This window comes from Geotrypetes seraphini, chromosome 2, assembly GCF_902459505.1.
Source record: "Geotrypetes seraphini chromosome 2, aGeoSer1.1, whole genome shotgun sequence".
NCBI classification, from domain to species: domain Eukaryota; kingdom Metazoa; phylum Chordata; class Amphibia; order Gymnophiona; family Dermophiidae; genus Geotrypetes; species Geotrypetes seraphini.
This window is the reverse complement of record NC_047085.1, coordinates 478,508,039-478,525,849: the sequence shown is the minus strand read 5'-3', so window position 1 is coordinate 478,525,849 and position 17,811 is coordinate 478,508,039. Positions and strand designations below refer to the sequence as shown.

The 17,811-nt window shown below is 45.4% G+C and overlaps 1 protein-coding gene across 3 annotated transcripts in view; it reads left to right on the top strand.

Moving 5' to 3' along the window:
* The window catches only part of DLEC1 (DLEC1 cilia and flagella associated protein), a 386,841-nt gene that overhangs the window by 78,327 nt on the left and 290,703 nt on the right, over window positions 1–17,811 (top strand). For all 3 annotated transcript variants that reach the window (XM_033931738.1, XM_033931737.1, XM_033931739.1), the window contains one exon: window positions 14,074–14,247. In XM_033931738.1, the coding sequence (XP_033787629.1) occupies window positions 14,074–14,247 (174 nt within the window). The remainder of the gene's footprint in view (window positions 1–14,073; window positions 14,248–17,811) is intronic.

Sequence of the window (17,811 nt, the reverse complement as noted above, 5' to 3'; positions counted from 1 at the left end):
GTACAGCGCTGCATATGTCTTGTAGCACTAAAGAATGATAAGTAGTAGTATGTTTTAAGCACTCTAAGGGCAATTATATAAACTGGGATCTAACAGTTATATATCTACTGTGCACATAAATTTGAGGTATATAAATAAAGATTCATGTATTGTTATAAATGTTAGAATAACTAGTATATAGATAGATAGATATATACACACACACAAGTATATACATGTGGATGTTCACTAATATGTGTATAGACCAGTATGCCACATAAGGGATATACAGCAAATATGCAGCTTTCTTTTATAGTTTTGCAAGAGGGGAATACACATGAGTGGATTAAGAGCAGGACAAAGACAGGGCTCCCATTTGTGTGCATAACTTAAAGGGATGATTAACAAGACTAAGAATGTTATAATGCCCCTGTATCGCTCCATGGTGCGACCTCATCTGGAGTATTGCATTCAATTCTGGTCTTCTTATCTCAAGGAAGTTATAGTGGTGCTGAAAAGGGTTGAAAGAAGAGCGACCAAGATGATAAAGGGGATGGAACTCCTCTCATACGAGGAAAGACTAAAAAGGTTAAGGCTCTTCAGCTTAGAAAAGAAAGGGCTGAGGGGAGATATGATTGAAGTCTACAAAATCCTGATTGGAGGAGAACAGGTACAACTGGATTGATTTTTCACTCCGTTAAAAATTACAAAGACTAGGGGGACACTTGATGAAGTTACAGGGAAATACTTTTAAAACCAATAGGAGGAAATATTTTTTCACTCAGCCAAGAGTTAACATAGAAACATGATGGCAGATAAAGGGCAAATGGCCCATCTAGTCTGCCCATCCGCAGTAACCGTTATCTCTTTCTCTCTCCGAGAGATCCCACGTACCTATCCCAGGTCCTTTTGAATTCAGACACAGTCTCTGTCTCCACCACCTCTTCTTGGAGACTGTCCAATGCATCTACCACCCTTTCTGTAAAAAAGTATTTCCTTAGATTACTCCGGAGCCAATCACCTCTTAACTTCATCCTACACCCTCTCATTGCAGAGTTTCTTTTCAAATTTAAGAGACTCGACTCATGCACATTTACATTACGTAGGTAGTTAATCGTCTCTATCATATCTCCCCTCTCCCACCTTTCCTCCAAAGTATACAGATTGAGATCTGTAAGACTGTCCCCAAACGCCTTATGATGAAGACTACATACCATTTTATTAACCTTCCTCTGGACCGACTCCATCCTTTTTATATCTTTTTGAAGGTGCAGCCACCAGAATTGCACTCAATATTCTAAATGAGGTCTTACCGAAGTCTTATACCTCTCCCTATGCAACCTAGCATCCTTCTAGCTTTTGCCGTCACCTTTTCAACCTGTTTGGCCACCTTAAAATCATCACATACAGTCACACCCAAGTCCCGCTCTTCTGTCGTGTACATAAGTTTTTCACTTCCTAATCTGTACCGTTCTCTCGGGTTTTTGCAGCCTAAATGTAAAGTTCACTACCCTCTTTATAATCACTAATTCTTATTATGTTTTTCCTTCCTTATATTAAAGTTCCTATAAACCGTGCCAAGCTCTATCTTTATGGAGAGGATGTGGTATATAAACTTAAGGTTTAATTTAGTTGCCAAATTTCAGACCATTCTTCAAGCTTTGCCAGGTCTTTCATCATGTTATTCACACCATCCAGCGTGTCTATTCTATTGCAGATTTTGGTATCATCCACAAAGAGGCAAATTTTACTCTACAACCCTTCAGCAATATTATTTATAAAAATGTTAAAAAGAACAGGCCCAAGAACAGAACCTTGAGGCACACCACTGGTAACATCCCTTTCCTCAGGCAAACTCAATTGACCACTATCCTCTGTCACCTTCTACTCATACAGTTCTTGACCCATCCCGAGGACACTCAGTTTATTTATTAGATGCTTGTGTGGGACACTATCAAAGGATTTGCTAAAATCTAAATACACCACATCTAGCGCACATCTTCTATCCAATTCTCTGGTCACCCAGTCAAAGAAATTGATCAGATTTGTCTGACAAGAGCTACCTTTAGTGAATCCATGTTGCCTCCGGTCCTGTAATCCACAGGATTCCAGAAACTTCACCATTCTCTGTTATAAAAGTGTTTCCATTAATTTGCTTACCACGGAACTGAGACTTACTGGTCTGTAATTCCCTACTTCTTCCTTACTTCCACTTCGCCAGTCATCCGGTACCACTCCTGACTCTAGAGACTCATTGAAAAGGTCAGTCAGCGGAGCTACCAGAACTTCCATAAGTTCCTTCAGCACCCTAGGATGTACACCATCCGGCCCCATTTCAAAGGGTTGAGGCTCAGGCCAACTGGTAACCAGAAGACCAGGTTCATCCAATGAATCTGTGAGGCAGATTTTTAATCCATTTGTTCTAGCTGAAATCTTATGCTGATGCAGGCAGGTACCACATGGCACAGTGAGTAAAGCTATTATAGCCTATTGGGAAAATTGGTGGTGGTATTGAAGATTTCTACAGCCAGATCCTAGGTCTCCCACCTCTAAAACCTCTTTCCCTGCACTTCTTGACTTTCCGGAAAGGCCCCATGGGCCATTTTTGTGAGATTTTACTGGCAGTAGCCATCTTTGATTTTTTTTTTCTGAAGCCTCCATCTGCCTCAAAACCCCTCAATTTTGCTTAAAATCCTCAGGGCTGGACTCCTCAAGCCTTCTAACCCCTATATTATGCCTGGTTTGCACCAGGGAACGCCCATGTCCCGTGTGCAGAGAATGCAAGGGAATGGCAGGAGCCTTGGGCTAAAGCTCCTCTGAGTCCTTCAAGGTTACTGATCTGCAGGAGGTGAGACCCTTTCGGGCCTCTCCAAAGGTGGTTAAGCCAAGTGCAGTCGCATGGGTGCTGCGGAGCCCAGGAGGATCAGCATGGGGTCCCTGCCAGGGTCTTTGAGACCCCCAGTACAAGGCTTCACTCCAGATTTTGTGAGCCTTAAGTGGAATGCCTATTTGAACTTCTGAGGGTCCTCAACATCTATTTGCAGTGCACCAGTGGCAGTGGCACAGGGGAACTCCCCTCAACATGCACCCCAATCAGATGAGGACACAGACTTGGACCAGGAGGTTCAGTCTGTTATAGACGAGAAGGATGGAAAATCTGATTCCATGCCACTTTTTTCTCAGGATGAAGTTTCTCTGGCACAGTCTACTTTTTTGCATGAGAATGGTGGTCAAGAGGTGGTGGCAGCCCTGGATCATGGGGAGGACTCCACAGTGTACCAGCTGTTCAAAGCCTCTGTGCTCTTGGACATTATTAGAACATAACATAAGAATAGCCTTATAGTTTCAGACCAAAGGTCCATCAAGCACAGTAGCCCATTCTCACGGTGGCTAATCCAGGTCACTAGTACCCAGTGGCGTACCTAAGGTATGTGGCACCCGGGGCCCATCATTTTTTGACACCCCCCCCCCATGTAAAAAAATATTTTTTGTAATGACCATGAAACGGAATAAATGGTCAGAATAGAAACAGGCAGTGAAAATTTTCTTATATTCCAAACATAACATAACATAAAATATGTCTGAATTGTCATGACATCAGAAGTACATATGGAGTAGTTGCAGGTGATGCTTGGGACAGTTCTGATTGTGTTAGTTCGGTTTTATGTGTTTTTTGAATAAAAGGGTTTTTATTTCTTTTTGAAGGTTTTGCAGTATGTGGTCGATGTCAATTGGTTGTAGGGTTGGGGGTCGAGTGTTGCAGCTCGAATGGCTAGGAGGTTGTCGAACAGTTTTTTTCTTTTGACGTTTTTGGTTGGAGGGTGTGTGAATGGTGCGTGAGTTCTCCTATGTCTGTTTGAAGTGGATTGAATTATTTAGCTGAAGAAATTAGTTACCCCCTCATCCCACACACATTAATTCTCTTCCATTTTTGTTCCCATTATAAAAAACACTGATAAGTTCCCAGAAAAAAAAATACATTAAAATAAGAAGTGAAAACAAAGGCCCCTACGGATGAGAACATAATATAAGACTAGCCTAACTGGGTCAGACCAATGGTCCATCATGCCCAGTAGCCCATTCTCATGGTAGCCAATCCAGGATACTAATACCTGGTCAAAACCCAAAGAGTAGCAACATTCCATGCTACCGATCCAGGGCAAGCAGACACTTCCCTCATGTCTTAATAACAGATTATGGACTTTTCCTCCAGGAATTTGTCCAAATCTTTCTTAAAACCAGCTACACTATCAGCTTTTACCATAACTTCTGGCCACTTCATTTTTAAGTTTAGATCTTTCCTTTCAAACAGAGACCTTGCTAGATGTCAAATACAGCACAAGGTAACTTCACATGGACTTAGCTGTGCAGGAAATGTGAATCTCCTCATACACCCACCATATAGTGCAAAAATGTGCAAAGGTCTGTTTTTTTCTTTCGATCACTACATAGCCTAATGCCACACAAGCAGCGCTGTTACAAACAAATTCTGTAGGTCAATGCTAAGGATAACAAAGTTTCCTTCCTTGGACCAGAAGGAGATACTGATAAACCACTGGAAGAGATCCCAACACAACACCCAAAGACCCACTCAGTGTGTGAACCAGTTGAGTGGAGTGGACTAACTGGGGGGTGGAAATGGGCCCGGAGTTTGCTCAGCAGAATTTCCCAGACCACCTCTTCCTCTCAACACATTGACACGCTGCCACCACCACCACTAGAAACACCTCACTGTGTAGGCCAGCTATGCTATAAACTTTATAAAACACATTATTATATTTTCTTATAAAGCACATATTTTAACTGAACTCTCTGACATCCTCAGCCTTTCCATTCACAAAAATAGAAGGAAGAAAAGTTCCCATTTCCTGCTGTTTCATGTCCCCGGCCTATACGATATTTTTTTTCTGCAGACCCTTCAAAAGTCTGACCAAATCCTCGTTTCACTTGCATTATAAAGTACTGAGGATGCCATCTCTCCCCAATCCCAGGTCCTAAAGTCTAAGACAGTAGCGCAAACTAATGCTGCCAGATTCAGGAAAAAAAATTTCGATTCGATTCAGCCTATTGAATTGGTTTTTCAATTCGATTTTCCTGCCCAGTTGGGTGATTTTTTTCAAAACTCCTGGTGGGTTTTATAGCTTTTTCACCCCCTTTGGCTTCTCCTAACCACACTGGCGCTGTGGTGTAAATAAAATAAAGAAACAAAAAGGACTTTTCCTCTCTCTGTTAAATCCTAGCTCACGTTTGCAGTCCAACACCAGCTCTGTCAGGATACACATTTCAAATCTGACATATTATAATCACAAAACAGAAAATAAGATTAATTTTTCTACCTTTTGTTGTCTGGTTATATTTCAAATCTTGTTGGTCCAAGGCTCTGGTTTTCTTCTGATAACTTGCTTGCCAGGGTCTCCTTCTTTCTTCTTTCTGCGTGCTAACCATCCATCTGCCAACTCTGTCCTCCCTTTCCATTTCCCTTCCCTCCCCAGGAAGTCTGGTATCTTTCCTTTTTTTCATCTCCCTCCACAGATCCACCTTTTCTTAACTACCCTTTCATTCGGCATCTCTCCCTCCTTCCCCACCACCCCAGAGTCCACCATCTCTCCCTTTCTTTTCCCAATTACCCTCCTATCCAATATCTCTATCCCTCCTCCACACGATCCCTTGTGTCCAATTTCTCTCCCTTTCAGTTCCTTCCCTCCCTAAATCCCATGGTCCATCATTTCTCTCCCTCTCCTCTATTTTCAGACCCATTATTTCTTCATCCCCCCAAAAAAAGTTTGGCATATGCACGTCTCTTTGAACACCCCCTTCCCTCCGTGTACTTCTAAACCAGGGTCCCCCCCAAAGGCCTGTCCCCCCTTAAAGGTCTGCCTGTCCCCCCTTAAAGGTCTGCCTGTCCCCCCTTGAAGGCCTGCACCCCCCTTGAAGGCCTGTCCCACCCCCTTGTAGGCCTGTCCCCCCTTGAAGGCCTGTCCCTCCCCCTTGTAGGCCTGTCCCCCCACCTTGAAGACCTGCCTGCCTGTCCCCCCCTTGAAGGCCTGTCCCCCCCCTTGAAGGTCTGCACCCCCCCCGAAGGCCTGCACCCCCCTGAAGACCTGTCCCCCCCTTGAAGGCCTGTCCCACCCCCTTGTAGGCCTGTCCCCCCCCTTGTAGGCCTGTCCCCCCTTTGAAGGCCTGTCCCCCCCTTGAAGGCCTGTCCCCCCCTTGAAGGCCTGCACCCCCCCGAAGTCCTGCACCCCCCCTGAAGGCCTGTCCCCCCCCCTTGTAGGCCTGCCCACCCCCTTGTAGACCTGTCCCCCCCCTTGAAGGCCTGCCTGCTCCCCCCCTTGAAGGCCTGTCCCCCCCCCTTGAAGGCCTGCCTGCCTGTTACCCCCCTCCCCCTTGAATGCCTGCCTGCCTGCCCACTCGCCCCACCCCGAAGGACCGCTCGTCCCCCTGGCCTCCCCGCACCACCTATGAAGCAGCACTACCTATGCTCCTGGCCTTGCCGTTCAGTCCCCACCACCACCACCACCCCCGAAGGACCGCTCGCCCCACTGACCTTCCTGCACCACCTATGAAGCAGCTGCAGCAGGATTGCGACGTCAGCTATCCCTGCGCTGCTTAGGCGCTGCTTCCTGCGCCACGTTCCCGCCCCTCCTCTGACGTCAGAGGAGGGGCGGGACCGCGGCGCAGGAAGCAGCGCCCAAGCAGCTCAGGGATAGCTGACCTCGCGATCCTGCTGCTTGCTGCTTCACAGGTGGTGCAGGAAGGTCAGTGGGGCGAGCGGTCCTTCGGGGGTGTGGGGGGACTGAACGGCCAGGCCGGGAGCACCCCTTCAGGGCTGGCACCCGGGGCGGACCGCCCCTCCCGCCCTTCCCTTGGTACGCCACTGCTAGTACCTGGCCAAAACCCAAAGAGTAGCAACACACTATAGACTTTTCCTCCAGGAAATTGTCCAAACCCTTCTTAAAACCAGCTGCACTATCAGCCTGCACAACCTCTGGCAATGAGTTCCAGAGCTTAACTATTCTTTGAGTGAAAAAATATTTCCTTCTATTGGTTTTAAAAGTATTTCCCTGTAACTTCGAGTGTCCCCTAGTCTTTGAAATTTTTGACGGAGTGAAAAATCAATCCACTTGTACCCGTTCTACTCCACTCAGGATTTTGTAGTCTTCAGTCATATCTCCCCTCAGCCATCTTTTTCCAAGCTCCCTCCTAACCTTTTAATCTTTCCTTATACGAAAAGAGTTTAATCCCCTTTATCATCTTGGTCACTCTTCTTTAAACCTTTTCTAGTGCCGCTATATCTTTAAGGACACCAGAATTGAACGCAATACTCCAGGTGAGGTCGCACCATGGAGCGATACAAAGGCATTATAACATTCTTAGTCTTGTTAACCATCCCTTTTAAAATAATTCCTAGCATTTTGTTTGCTTTTTGGGAGGGGCTTCACATTGGTTGGAAGGTTTCATCGTATTGACACCACTGCAAGAATTAAACCTGTAAGTCTCTCCAGCTTCCTCATCCCAGTCAGTTATGAGTAGCTCTGTGACTCCGACCACATTCTTTCCCTCACATCCGGACATCACCAAGCTGGTCACGGATCACTGGGAGTCACCAGTTGGGTCCCTGTGAGTGGCTAAGACTATGGCCAAGCTTTATCCAATGACAATAGATTTTCAGCAGGTCTTTGTTCAGCCCAAGGTATACTTGATAGTGGTGTAGCTCACTAAACGAACCTCCCTGCCTAGTGAAGGAGGAGTGATGTTGAAGGATACTTAGGACTGCAAAGTGTTCTTGCTCCTCAAGTGGCAATTTGTAGCTTTGGTTCTAGGGATTAAAATGGCAGCTGCATCTTCCTTTGTGGCACATGCATACTACACTCACCTATCTTGAGCTTCAGACCTGCAGGACAACGAGGATCCCCAAATTCTCCTATCTGGGTAAATAATATAGTGGATGCTCTGTATGATATCATCAGAGTTATGGGCAAAGCCATAGCCTATGCTATCTCCACCCAATGGATGCTCTGGATCAGACTAGAGAGTTGTGCGGGGACAGAATTCCCGCCCATCCCCACTAGTATCCCACCAGTTCTCACCTATCCCCGCCAGAATCTTTTCCATCTCCGTCTGACTGTGTGAAGAATCCCCATTGTCCCCACCAGCAATCTCCTCTGTCCCTACCCGTCCACGCCAGAATCTCTTCCATCTCTGCCCGACCCCGTGAGGAATCCCCTCTGTTCCCGCCCGTCCCCCCATAAAAGTTATCTGTCCCCATAAAAACAGCAATTACTTCTGACAGCTTTGATTTTTTTTAAGTCTTAGTTTATTTAAACCAACAATAAAATGCAATATAAATAAATAACAGTGAACAGAAATAAGAAATGTATACATCACCGGAAAGAATTAGAATAGATATTAGGTCAGGTGACTGTAGGGTTGACCATTTCTTGTTAAAAGAAATAAAAAAGTTGGATTTTTTAGCAATATAAAGCTCATATCTGTTGAGCAAACAAATCTGGTTCCACCATTTGGCATAGGTAACTTGTGAGAGGTCCTTCCAAGATCCATAAATGGTTTTTAATGCAGCAATAAGTAAAGAATCAAACAATACAGCATCAAAATCATATAAAGCAGAATTGAGAGAGGCACTTTTCAGGACAATGGTTGCATAAAAAAAATGTGCCAAAACTGAACTGGAAACCCCAAAACAAATTCAGCAAGTACTTCATTTTGTACTAAACAAAATTGGTGGCATAACCATGAGAGGGGGCTGGGTCTCCCACTTTGAACTTAGCCCTCCTCAAAATGAACATCTCTCATGCTGTAGCTGGTGGGACATTTTGTTTTACCATCATCTTGGTCCCAGTTTCTGCTTTTGTCTATCTTCTACTAATTCTCTTTCAGGACTCGGGAACCCCAGTTCCATCCCTGTGGGAGTCCCATGAGCCTGGGGGGGGTTTCCCGTGGGAGTCCCATAGACCTGGGGGGATCCCTTTTGGAGTCCTGTGGGACCCATGGGAGTCCCGCAATCCCCATTCCCATGCAGACTTCTAGATCAGACAGTGGGCGGGTGAATCTGCCTCTAAGGCTATGCTAAGCAGGCTTCCTTTTTAGGGGCAGATGCTTTTTGGCAAGGGCCTAGATGATCTTATGGCCAGTGTTGTCAACCATTGCCCAAAGGCCTTACCATACAGCAGACCCTGAATGGCCAGGAGTTCGGGATGGGGCAATTTTCTTTCTTTTTTTCTTTAGATTTTCAGAATCATTACAAACAATCCCATAGAATACAAGAAAAAAGGTAATCAAATCGAATAAAAACTAAGGACACAATTAAAAAAAATCATCATATAGAAAAACCATCTAGTCCTCATTAAAGTAGAAGTTGTTCCATAATCGAGGAAGAAATTATTTTCAAAAAAAAGGAAATACTTAGAATGTCACAACCTATCATTATTTAACAGTCCCTGTATCTGATTGAATATCTTCTAATAAGATCCTTTATCACAAAGTCCCAGAGGAGGAGGAGGGAATATGATCCAGAGGAGACAATGAAACCTCTGAAGACAAGGAACCCTGATTTTGTCTACGATTTAAACCACCAAGAGGTGCAACATGGCGATCCATGAGTCTACTGGTACCGGAGTAGAAACCTTAGTTTTAGCTTTATATTTCCCCATTCTCAAGGTAATAAAAAATACCTCTATTTTCACTCCACGGAGCTCCAAGGGGCAGGGTGTGACACTTCTGGGCACGCCCTGTGGCCGCAGAGCACAGGAGCACGACTCTCATGTAGGGAGCCTCAAGGCTTCGGATGATGTCACTGGGGGCAGCCTTGTCTTGCCTGATGAAGTCATCAGTTCGGGACAGGCCCGATATTGGCCCAAGCCCACACTCAGGTATGCTACAGGAAATAACTTCTGCTGGGATGGGGCAATTTTCAAGCCTTGTGAAGATTCTGTCCTTATGTGGGAGGCCAAGTGACACAGAGGTCCTTTGAGGGGTCACATCTGAAGTTCAGTGGGAGTAGGAGACAGTAAGCCTCAGGTTCTCATGCCTCCAGCCTCTAAGAAAGCACAATGATGCCAGGACAGGGGCTGAGCACCCCCCTCCCTCCCCAGGAAGGGGGCAGTCTGTCAGCCTTTTGGTAGGTCTGGTCTCAGATTGGGGTACAAAATCAAGTTCTATGGCTTCCCCCCCCACCAGACTGCTTTATAGATTCTACAGCGGTCACCTGGAGAGAACCTACAAACTTCGAGCTACAATACAAAGACTACTGGCTCTCGGGTCATAGAGCCGGTCTTGGCCACAGAATTGTGCTCAGGCAGATACTGCATATACTTAACGTGACCATTTATTTTTTTCATCAAAAGGGGACATCTATTAATTGTTAGTCCCGCCCCCAATCCCGCCCTAATCCCGCCCCAATCCCGCCCTAGCCCCGCCTCAACCCATGCCCTAGCCCCGCCCACAATCCCGCCCCCAATTTCTTCCATTCATTTTTCATGTACACATAATATCTTCATATTAATTCATAATGGTAACCTTAAAATTAAAAAAAACTACAAAGCATACAATACGCAGAGAAAATGTTAATTATCATTTGGGGTTTTCAAAGATGTCAAGGCAAATGACTTTAAAATATGCAATGTCACCTCAGTAACTATAGAAAAATAGACAAATATAGTGTAAAATATAGACAGCAGATATAAATTCTCAAAACTGACAGGTTTTGATCACTAAATTGAAAATAAAATCATTTTTCCTACCTATGCTGTCTGGTGATTTCATGAGTCTCTGGTTGTGTTTCCTTCTTACTGTGTATCCTTTCTTTCATTTCTTTCTGCACTCAGAATTGTCCCTTTCTATTCCCTCCCTCCTTCCTTCCTATGTCCTTAGTGCCCCCGTGCCTCCTTCCCATGTCCCTAGTGCCCTCAATGCCTTCTTCCCATGTCCATAGTGCCCCCAGTTCCTCTCCTGTGTCTTTAGTGCCCCCAGTGCCTCCTTCCCATGTCCATAGTGCCCCCAATGCCTCTTTCCCATGTCCATAGTGCCCCCAGTGCCTGTCCTGTGTCCTTAGTGCCCCCAGTGCCTCCTTCCCATGTCCATAGTGCTCCCAATGCCTCCTTCCCATGTCCATAGTGTCCCCAGTGCCTGTCCTGTGTCCCTAGTGCCCCCAGTGCCTCCTTCCTATGTCTTCTCTTGCCTTTGTCCCTCCCCGAAGCCAGCCTGCCTGCCTACTTCCTTCCCTCTCTCCAGTGCCTGATTCAACCCCCCCCCCCGCGGATTCAACACCCCTCCCCGCGGATTCAACACCCCCCCTGCAGATTAAACCCCCCCTGCGGATTCAAACCCCCTCACCCGCCCGTATACCGCCGCTGCCTGCCAGTCTGCCTCCCTGCCGCGCCGATTGAAATGCTGGGCTGCCGCCGCTGCTTCTTGGCTTCTTCCCGACGTCAATTTGGCTGGCCCCGAACTTCCTCTCCAACGTCAAAATTGACATCGGGAAGAAGCTAAGAAGCAGCAGCGGCGGCCCAGCGTTTCAATCGGCGCGGCTGGGACCGAATGTGATCAGCCATCCTGGTGTCCCCGCGCACAGCTTTGGGACGCTGTCCCTGAAAACGGGACATTTTGGTGTCCCGAAAAGGTGGGTCGGGACAACGGGACGGAAAACGGGATGTATGGTCACCTTACATATATTTCATTGTGCCAAAGAAAGGCTCAGATGACTGGAGGCTAATTCTGGACCTCAAGTCAATTAATGTGGCACTGAAAGAACAGCACTTCTGCATGGAAACCATTCAGTCGGTTATAGCAGCAGTGGTGACAAGGGAATTTCTCTACTCCCTCGATCTGATGGAGGCCTGTCTTCATATTCACATCTTCCCACCCCACCAGAGTTACCTACGATTTCATGTGTTGCAGTAGTATTTCCAGTTCTACGCTCTCCTATTCGGCCTTGCCAGGGCTCCTTGAACCTTTACCAAGGTGATGGTGGTGGTAGCAGCGCACCTCTGCAAAGCTTGAATTCAGGTGAACCTATATTTGGATGATTTGCTCATCAGAGCTCTGTCCAAGGAGAAAGGCAAGCTGGCAGTGTCAAGAGTGCTGCAACTCCTCCAAGACTTGGGCTGGATAATCAACTTCAAGAAGAGTCAGCTGGAACCAATTCAGCACCTGAAGTACCTGGGAGTTTTGTTTGGCACAGCCCTCAGCCAAGTGTTTCTTCTACAGCCACGCAGACTAAAGCTCCAGAAGCAGCTATTGGAGCTGCTACAGAGACTGGCTCCCAATGAATGTTATTATGTGGGGTCCATGAACAAAGAGCAGCCTGTAGTGGTGGCTGAGGTCAGCCACTCTTTTCAGGGGCATGCCTCTTCGCATCTTCTCCTGGGAGATGCTGATGACTAATGCCAGCCTTTACAGTTGGGGGGGGAGCCTTACAATGGACACCCAGTCCATGAGCATTGGACTCTGACTTAGCAGAAGTGGTCTATAATTTTCCTGGAATTCAAAGCTATTTATCTAGTGCATCAGGCACTAGAGGACCCTATGGAAGACAAGGCAGTCAGAGTCTTCACTGACAATGCAACAGCGGTAGCATATGTCAACAGGCAAGAAGGCACCAGAAGTGCCCCGTTGTGCCTAGAAACTCAACTCTTCTTCCAGTGGGCAGAAGCTCACTTGCAGGTGCTTAAAGCTGCACACATAGTTGGATCACTGAAAGTGCAGATAGTAGGCCTTTCCTATTTTCAAGCTCGGGGGGAAAGAGGCTTCCTAGTCTCTCTCCCAGAGGTTGCCCAATTCATTAAAGGGGCTCTGCGGTTGCATCCTCTGCTGTGTTCCCCTTTCCTTTACTGGAACCTTAGCATTGTGTTGGCAGGTTTCAGTACAGCTCCATATGAGCCCTTATGGGAGGCTTCCCTTTCAGACCTTACAGTCAAGAACAGTGTTCCTGGTGACGATTACTTTGGAGAGATAAGTTTCTGAGATAGAAGCTCTTTCCTGCAAGGAGCTGTTTCATAGGATATGGAAACAGGGCTCTCCTTGCACACGGTTCCATCCTTCTTATTGAAAGTGGTCTTGGCCTTCCATGTCAATCAGGAAGTCTGTTTTGCCCACCTTTTACCCTATGGGGTCTAAGAAAAAGGATAAAGCATTATATTTGCTGAATGTCAAGTGAGTGCTTCTCCAGTACCTCGAAGTTACCAATGAGTTTCGCCTATCGGATCACCTTTTTGTTCTGACCAGTCATGCCAAGAAAGGGAGACGGTGTCTAAAACCCTGTGAATGGGCTTCATCTGCCTTCTGCCTTAGGATCAGTCTGACTTTGAAGAATTCTCTGTCTCTCAGAGGAACTGAGAGGATATAAAATAAAAAGATAATGCATAGGAAAATCTTCAAGACCATATAGTCTGATTTAAGTTTCTGCCTGATAGCAGAACATGCGAGTAGCTACGAGCTCTTTATATATGCTGGTTTCACAAGTTTGGATTTTTTAATGTTGATTATTATGTTTGTTATAGAGCACAACAGTATTGTAGTGATGGGGATTTTTCCCCAGTTCCCTCCTTCCAGTTATTATAGTGCTATGTGATTGCTTTTGTATGAACTGAGGGGGCAGGAGCATCTCCCTGGGAAGAAGGCAGAGTTAAAAACATGATTGACAGTTTTCTGCAAGCAACTTGCAAGTTGGAATATAGAACCCTATCGTTTCAGGACCACTAGAAACATCTACAAAAAAGATTACCAAGGTAAGAACCTAATCTTTCTTTCATATATCTATTTGAGTACCTCAAGTCTTTAAATTCATATGAAATTAATTTGAATTTTGGCTAACATATTTTGAAAGAGTATATTAAAGAGTATTGGTATGGAAAGAGTAGTGGATGGATGAACAGCCTTTCAGTGGAAAGGTGGAGATAAAATAAAAAATAAAAAAAAAGCTTGGGATAAACACAGAGGATCCTTAGTTTCTAAGAAGTGGTGAAGAAAGCTAGAGATCACCAGTGGTCTATGACATGTATGAGCAATGCAATTTGGAAAACTAGAAGGACTATGCATCCTTCCCTATTCACCTTCATTTGATATTCTCTTAACCAGGAAAGTTTCCAGGAGAAGGAGGAATTGTAGCTCCTGGAATGAGCTGTCAGTATACGGTGCGATTTGTTCCTGATTCTCTGGGAGATAATAGTGATATTGTAATAGTAGAGTCACAAGCACTCTATCCTCTGATAATCCCTCTGGAAGCCAGAAGACCACCTCCTATATTAACTTGTAAGTGTCAAGTCATATTTTTTTATAAATCAAGACTGAGTTTTTAAAGTTTCACATATGATCAACCCATAGATCCCACAGCATTAAAGGGCTAATTTTACAAAGCATTTCTTACAAGTAGCATGTGTTTTACACAAGGGAAATAACTGTTTTAGAAATATATGGGTATATACACACATAAGTACACATGCCAACAAGGGCATGCATATTTTGACACAGATCTTTGAGTAGTTGTATAAAGTTTTATCCCAGGACAAGCAGGCAGCATATTCTCACAGATGGGTGACATCATCCACAGAGCCTGGTATGGACGGTCTAAAAGTGTAGTATCACTTTAACTCTTCAGAATTCTCGAGATGGCCCATACTGCGAATGTGTAAGTGCCTTCCTGCCCAGTGTCAGCTTGGGGGACCACCAGTTCTTAGGTTTCTGTGGAGCTAAAAAGTTCTTTTCTTGGAGTGTCTCCAAGTGCGCGATTATCTCAATTTTTTTCTTGCCTTCCCATACTTTTTTTCATGATTTTTCTTCTTCTTTTATTTCCTTTGAGTTCATTGAAGTTTTTCACTTTTCAACTTCCAAGGCCTTAGGGCCCCTTTAAGCTCTTGGGTTGCCTGGTTGCATTTTTCAGGCTTTTCCTTACCTGACCACTGGTACCATTGCATCTTTTGATTTCGCCAAGGCTATCTTCCTATCCATGTCCAAGCCTTCCAGCGGGTTCAAGAGGTGTTCTCGATGTAACAGGACCATCTCAGTCACTAACCCCCATAGATGGTGTCTTCAGTGCCTTGGTCCTGAGCATCAGGTCGACTCTTGAACCCACTGCTTAACGTTTCAGAAGTGTTACTTGAAGGCTTGGCATCTTCAGCAGGACAAACTTTTCAGCTCCTTCTCCTTGATGTTTGTCATGGATGTTCCGGGGCATTTGGTACCAGCGCCATCATCATCAACCTCAATACCACCCCTGGTGTAAGCCTCTGTATCTACATCGGCACCATCAGTTCTCCATACTATGAAGCTAATTTTGCCTTCCCAAAAGGCGCCCATGGCATCTCCAGCATCGAGTAAGTCAATTTGTGCGAAATGTTGGCGTGAGCAGCATTCCCCATCGGTGCAGAAGCTGTCATCTCTGAGGCATGCCTCTTCAACGAGGTCCCCAATGACTTGATGCCCTGCCGTACCATCTGTACTGACTTCACCAATGATACCGGTGCCTTCAAATCAAGATCAACTTTGGGAGCTGCTCCACAAAAAGTTGCAATACTAAGAAGATAAGAATAGCCTTACTGGGTCAGACGAATGGTCCTTCAAGCCCAGTAGCCCATTCTCATAGTGACCAATCCAGGTCACTAGTACCTGACCAAAACCTAAGGAGTAGCAACAGTGGCTTCCCCCATGTCTTTCTAAATAACAGACTATGGACTTTTCCTCCAGGAAATTGTCCAAACCTTTCTAAAAGCTTGTACCCGTTCTATTCTCCTCGGGATTTTGTAGACTTCAATCATATTTCCCCTCAGCTATCTCTTTTCCAAGCTGAAGAGCCCTAACCTTTTTAGTCTTTCCTCATACGAGAGGAGTTCCATCCCCTTTATCATCTTGGTTGCTCTTCTTTGAACCTTTTCTAGTGCCACCATATCTTTCTTGCGATATGAAAACCAGAATTGAACACAATACTCCAGGTGAGGTTGCACCATGGAACGATACAGGGGCATTATAACATTCTTTAACTTGCTAACCATCCCTTTTTTAATAATTCCTAGTATCCTGTTTGCTTTTTTGGCTGCTGCTGCACATTGGTCGGAAGGTTTCATCAAATTGTTTTTTGATAACACCCAGATCCTTTTCATGGGCACTAACTCCCAAGGTGGACCCTAGCATCCAGTAACTCTGATTTGGGTTATTCTTCCCAGACTTTCAACAAACCACCTATAATCTATTGCAAACCAGGAAATACATGGCTAGGTCTGCCTTCAACACCTTTGAAGTGTCTTCAAGAGCCTCAGCTCTTTCTATATTAATATGGCATCAGAGGAAAGGCCCTGCCAGGGCTGGTCATGAACATCCTTTTTTGAGACTGCCTCCTGCTAACCGGCTGCGCTTTGGATAAGGAAGGGAGGGAGTAAGGGGGTTCATGTTTCAGGACCCTGCTGCCTTCTTCTACCATTTTGGATCTTGAGGGAGGGAGGAGGGCTTTGTGGCTCAGAACCACTGCCACACTGGTGCTTGGGGAGAGGAGGGGTTTGAGGGGAGGGATTGAGATCTATGTTCTAACACAGCACTCTCAACCAGGAAAACAGTTATCCGGCATCCACCAATCCCCATGTCTCTGAGATTCTACTGTATAAGGGATAGTTGGTTTTGTCAAGCAGTTCTACCTCTTCTTAGATGTCAAATTTCCCTCCAACCTTTTGGCATAGTCCTGGTAGCTTGGGAATTCCACATGTAAGAATATTATGCCTGCTTGTCCTCGGAGAAAGCAAAGTTACTCATCTGTAGCAGGTGTTCTCTGAGGACAGCAGGCATATATTCTCACAACCCGCCCATCTCCCCTAGTTAGCTTCTCAGCTATGTTACTGAACTGCAGGTCTCGTGAGTTAACATTGGATAAGAAGGGGAAAGGGATTGGGACTTGTATACTGCCTTTTTGTAGATAACAACTACCCTCAAAGCAGTTTACATACAGGGACTTCAAACATTTTCCCTATCAATGCAGAGAACTATTCAAGTGTTGGAGCTAATAAGGTTCATTATCAACTACCCAAAGTCCCATCTGCTCTTAGTACAACAATTGGTGTAAATTGTAGCCCTGGTAGATATGGTTCAGGCTCAGGCATACCTCCCTCAGGTACAGGTGAATTCTCTAATTTGTATCTCCACTCAAGTCTGGCACAGCCAGCAGATGTTGAGGTTGTTAGGCCACATGGTATAAATTTGAGAGGCACCCAATTGACCCTTGCTTTCCATTGGTGTCAGGTGACAGGAACCTTTCAGATGTCATCTTGGTCACACTGGAATTAACAGACAAACAGAGAAAACCTCGCCTTGCTTTTTGTGTTGTCACACTGGAGTCAGTTCAATTGGATTCTGGGGTTTCTATTTCAAATTCCTTTGTTTCAGCAGATTCTGACCACATATGTATCCAGTATGGGCTGGGGAGCTCATGTTCAAGGGCTTCACACCCAAGGATGCTGATCCCTGCAGGAGATCAAGTTCCAAATCAATCTCCTGGAGCTTTTGGCACCCAATCTGGAACAGTCTTTCAGAGATCGACTGATGAACCAAATTGTTTTCATCCAAATAAACAGCCAAGTTGCCATATGCTATGTCAACAAGTAGGAGGGTATGGGCTTCTACCTCTACTGTTAAGAAGCAGTTGGGATGTGGCAGTGGTATGTGCTCTGAGCCATATACCTGGAATGAGAGAAAACAGCCCTACAGACAGACAGAGCAGGGTGATGTATCCACATGAGTGATCTCTCAATATGGGTGTTGCTCACAAGATTTTCTGAGAGTGGATCTTTTTGCTACTCATCTCAACACCAAGGTCTCTAAGTAGACTCAGATTAC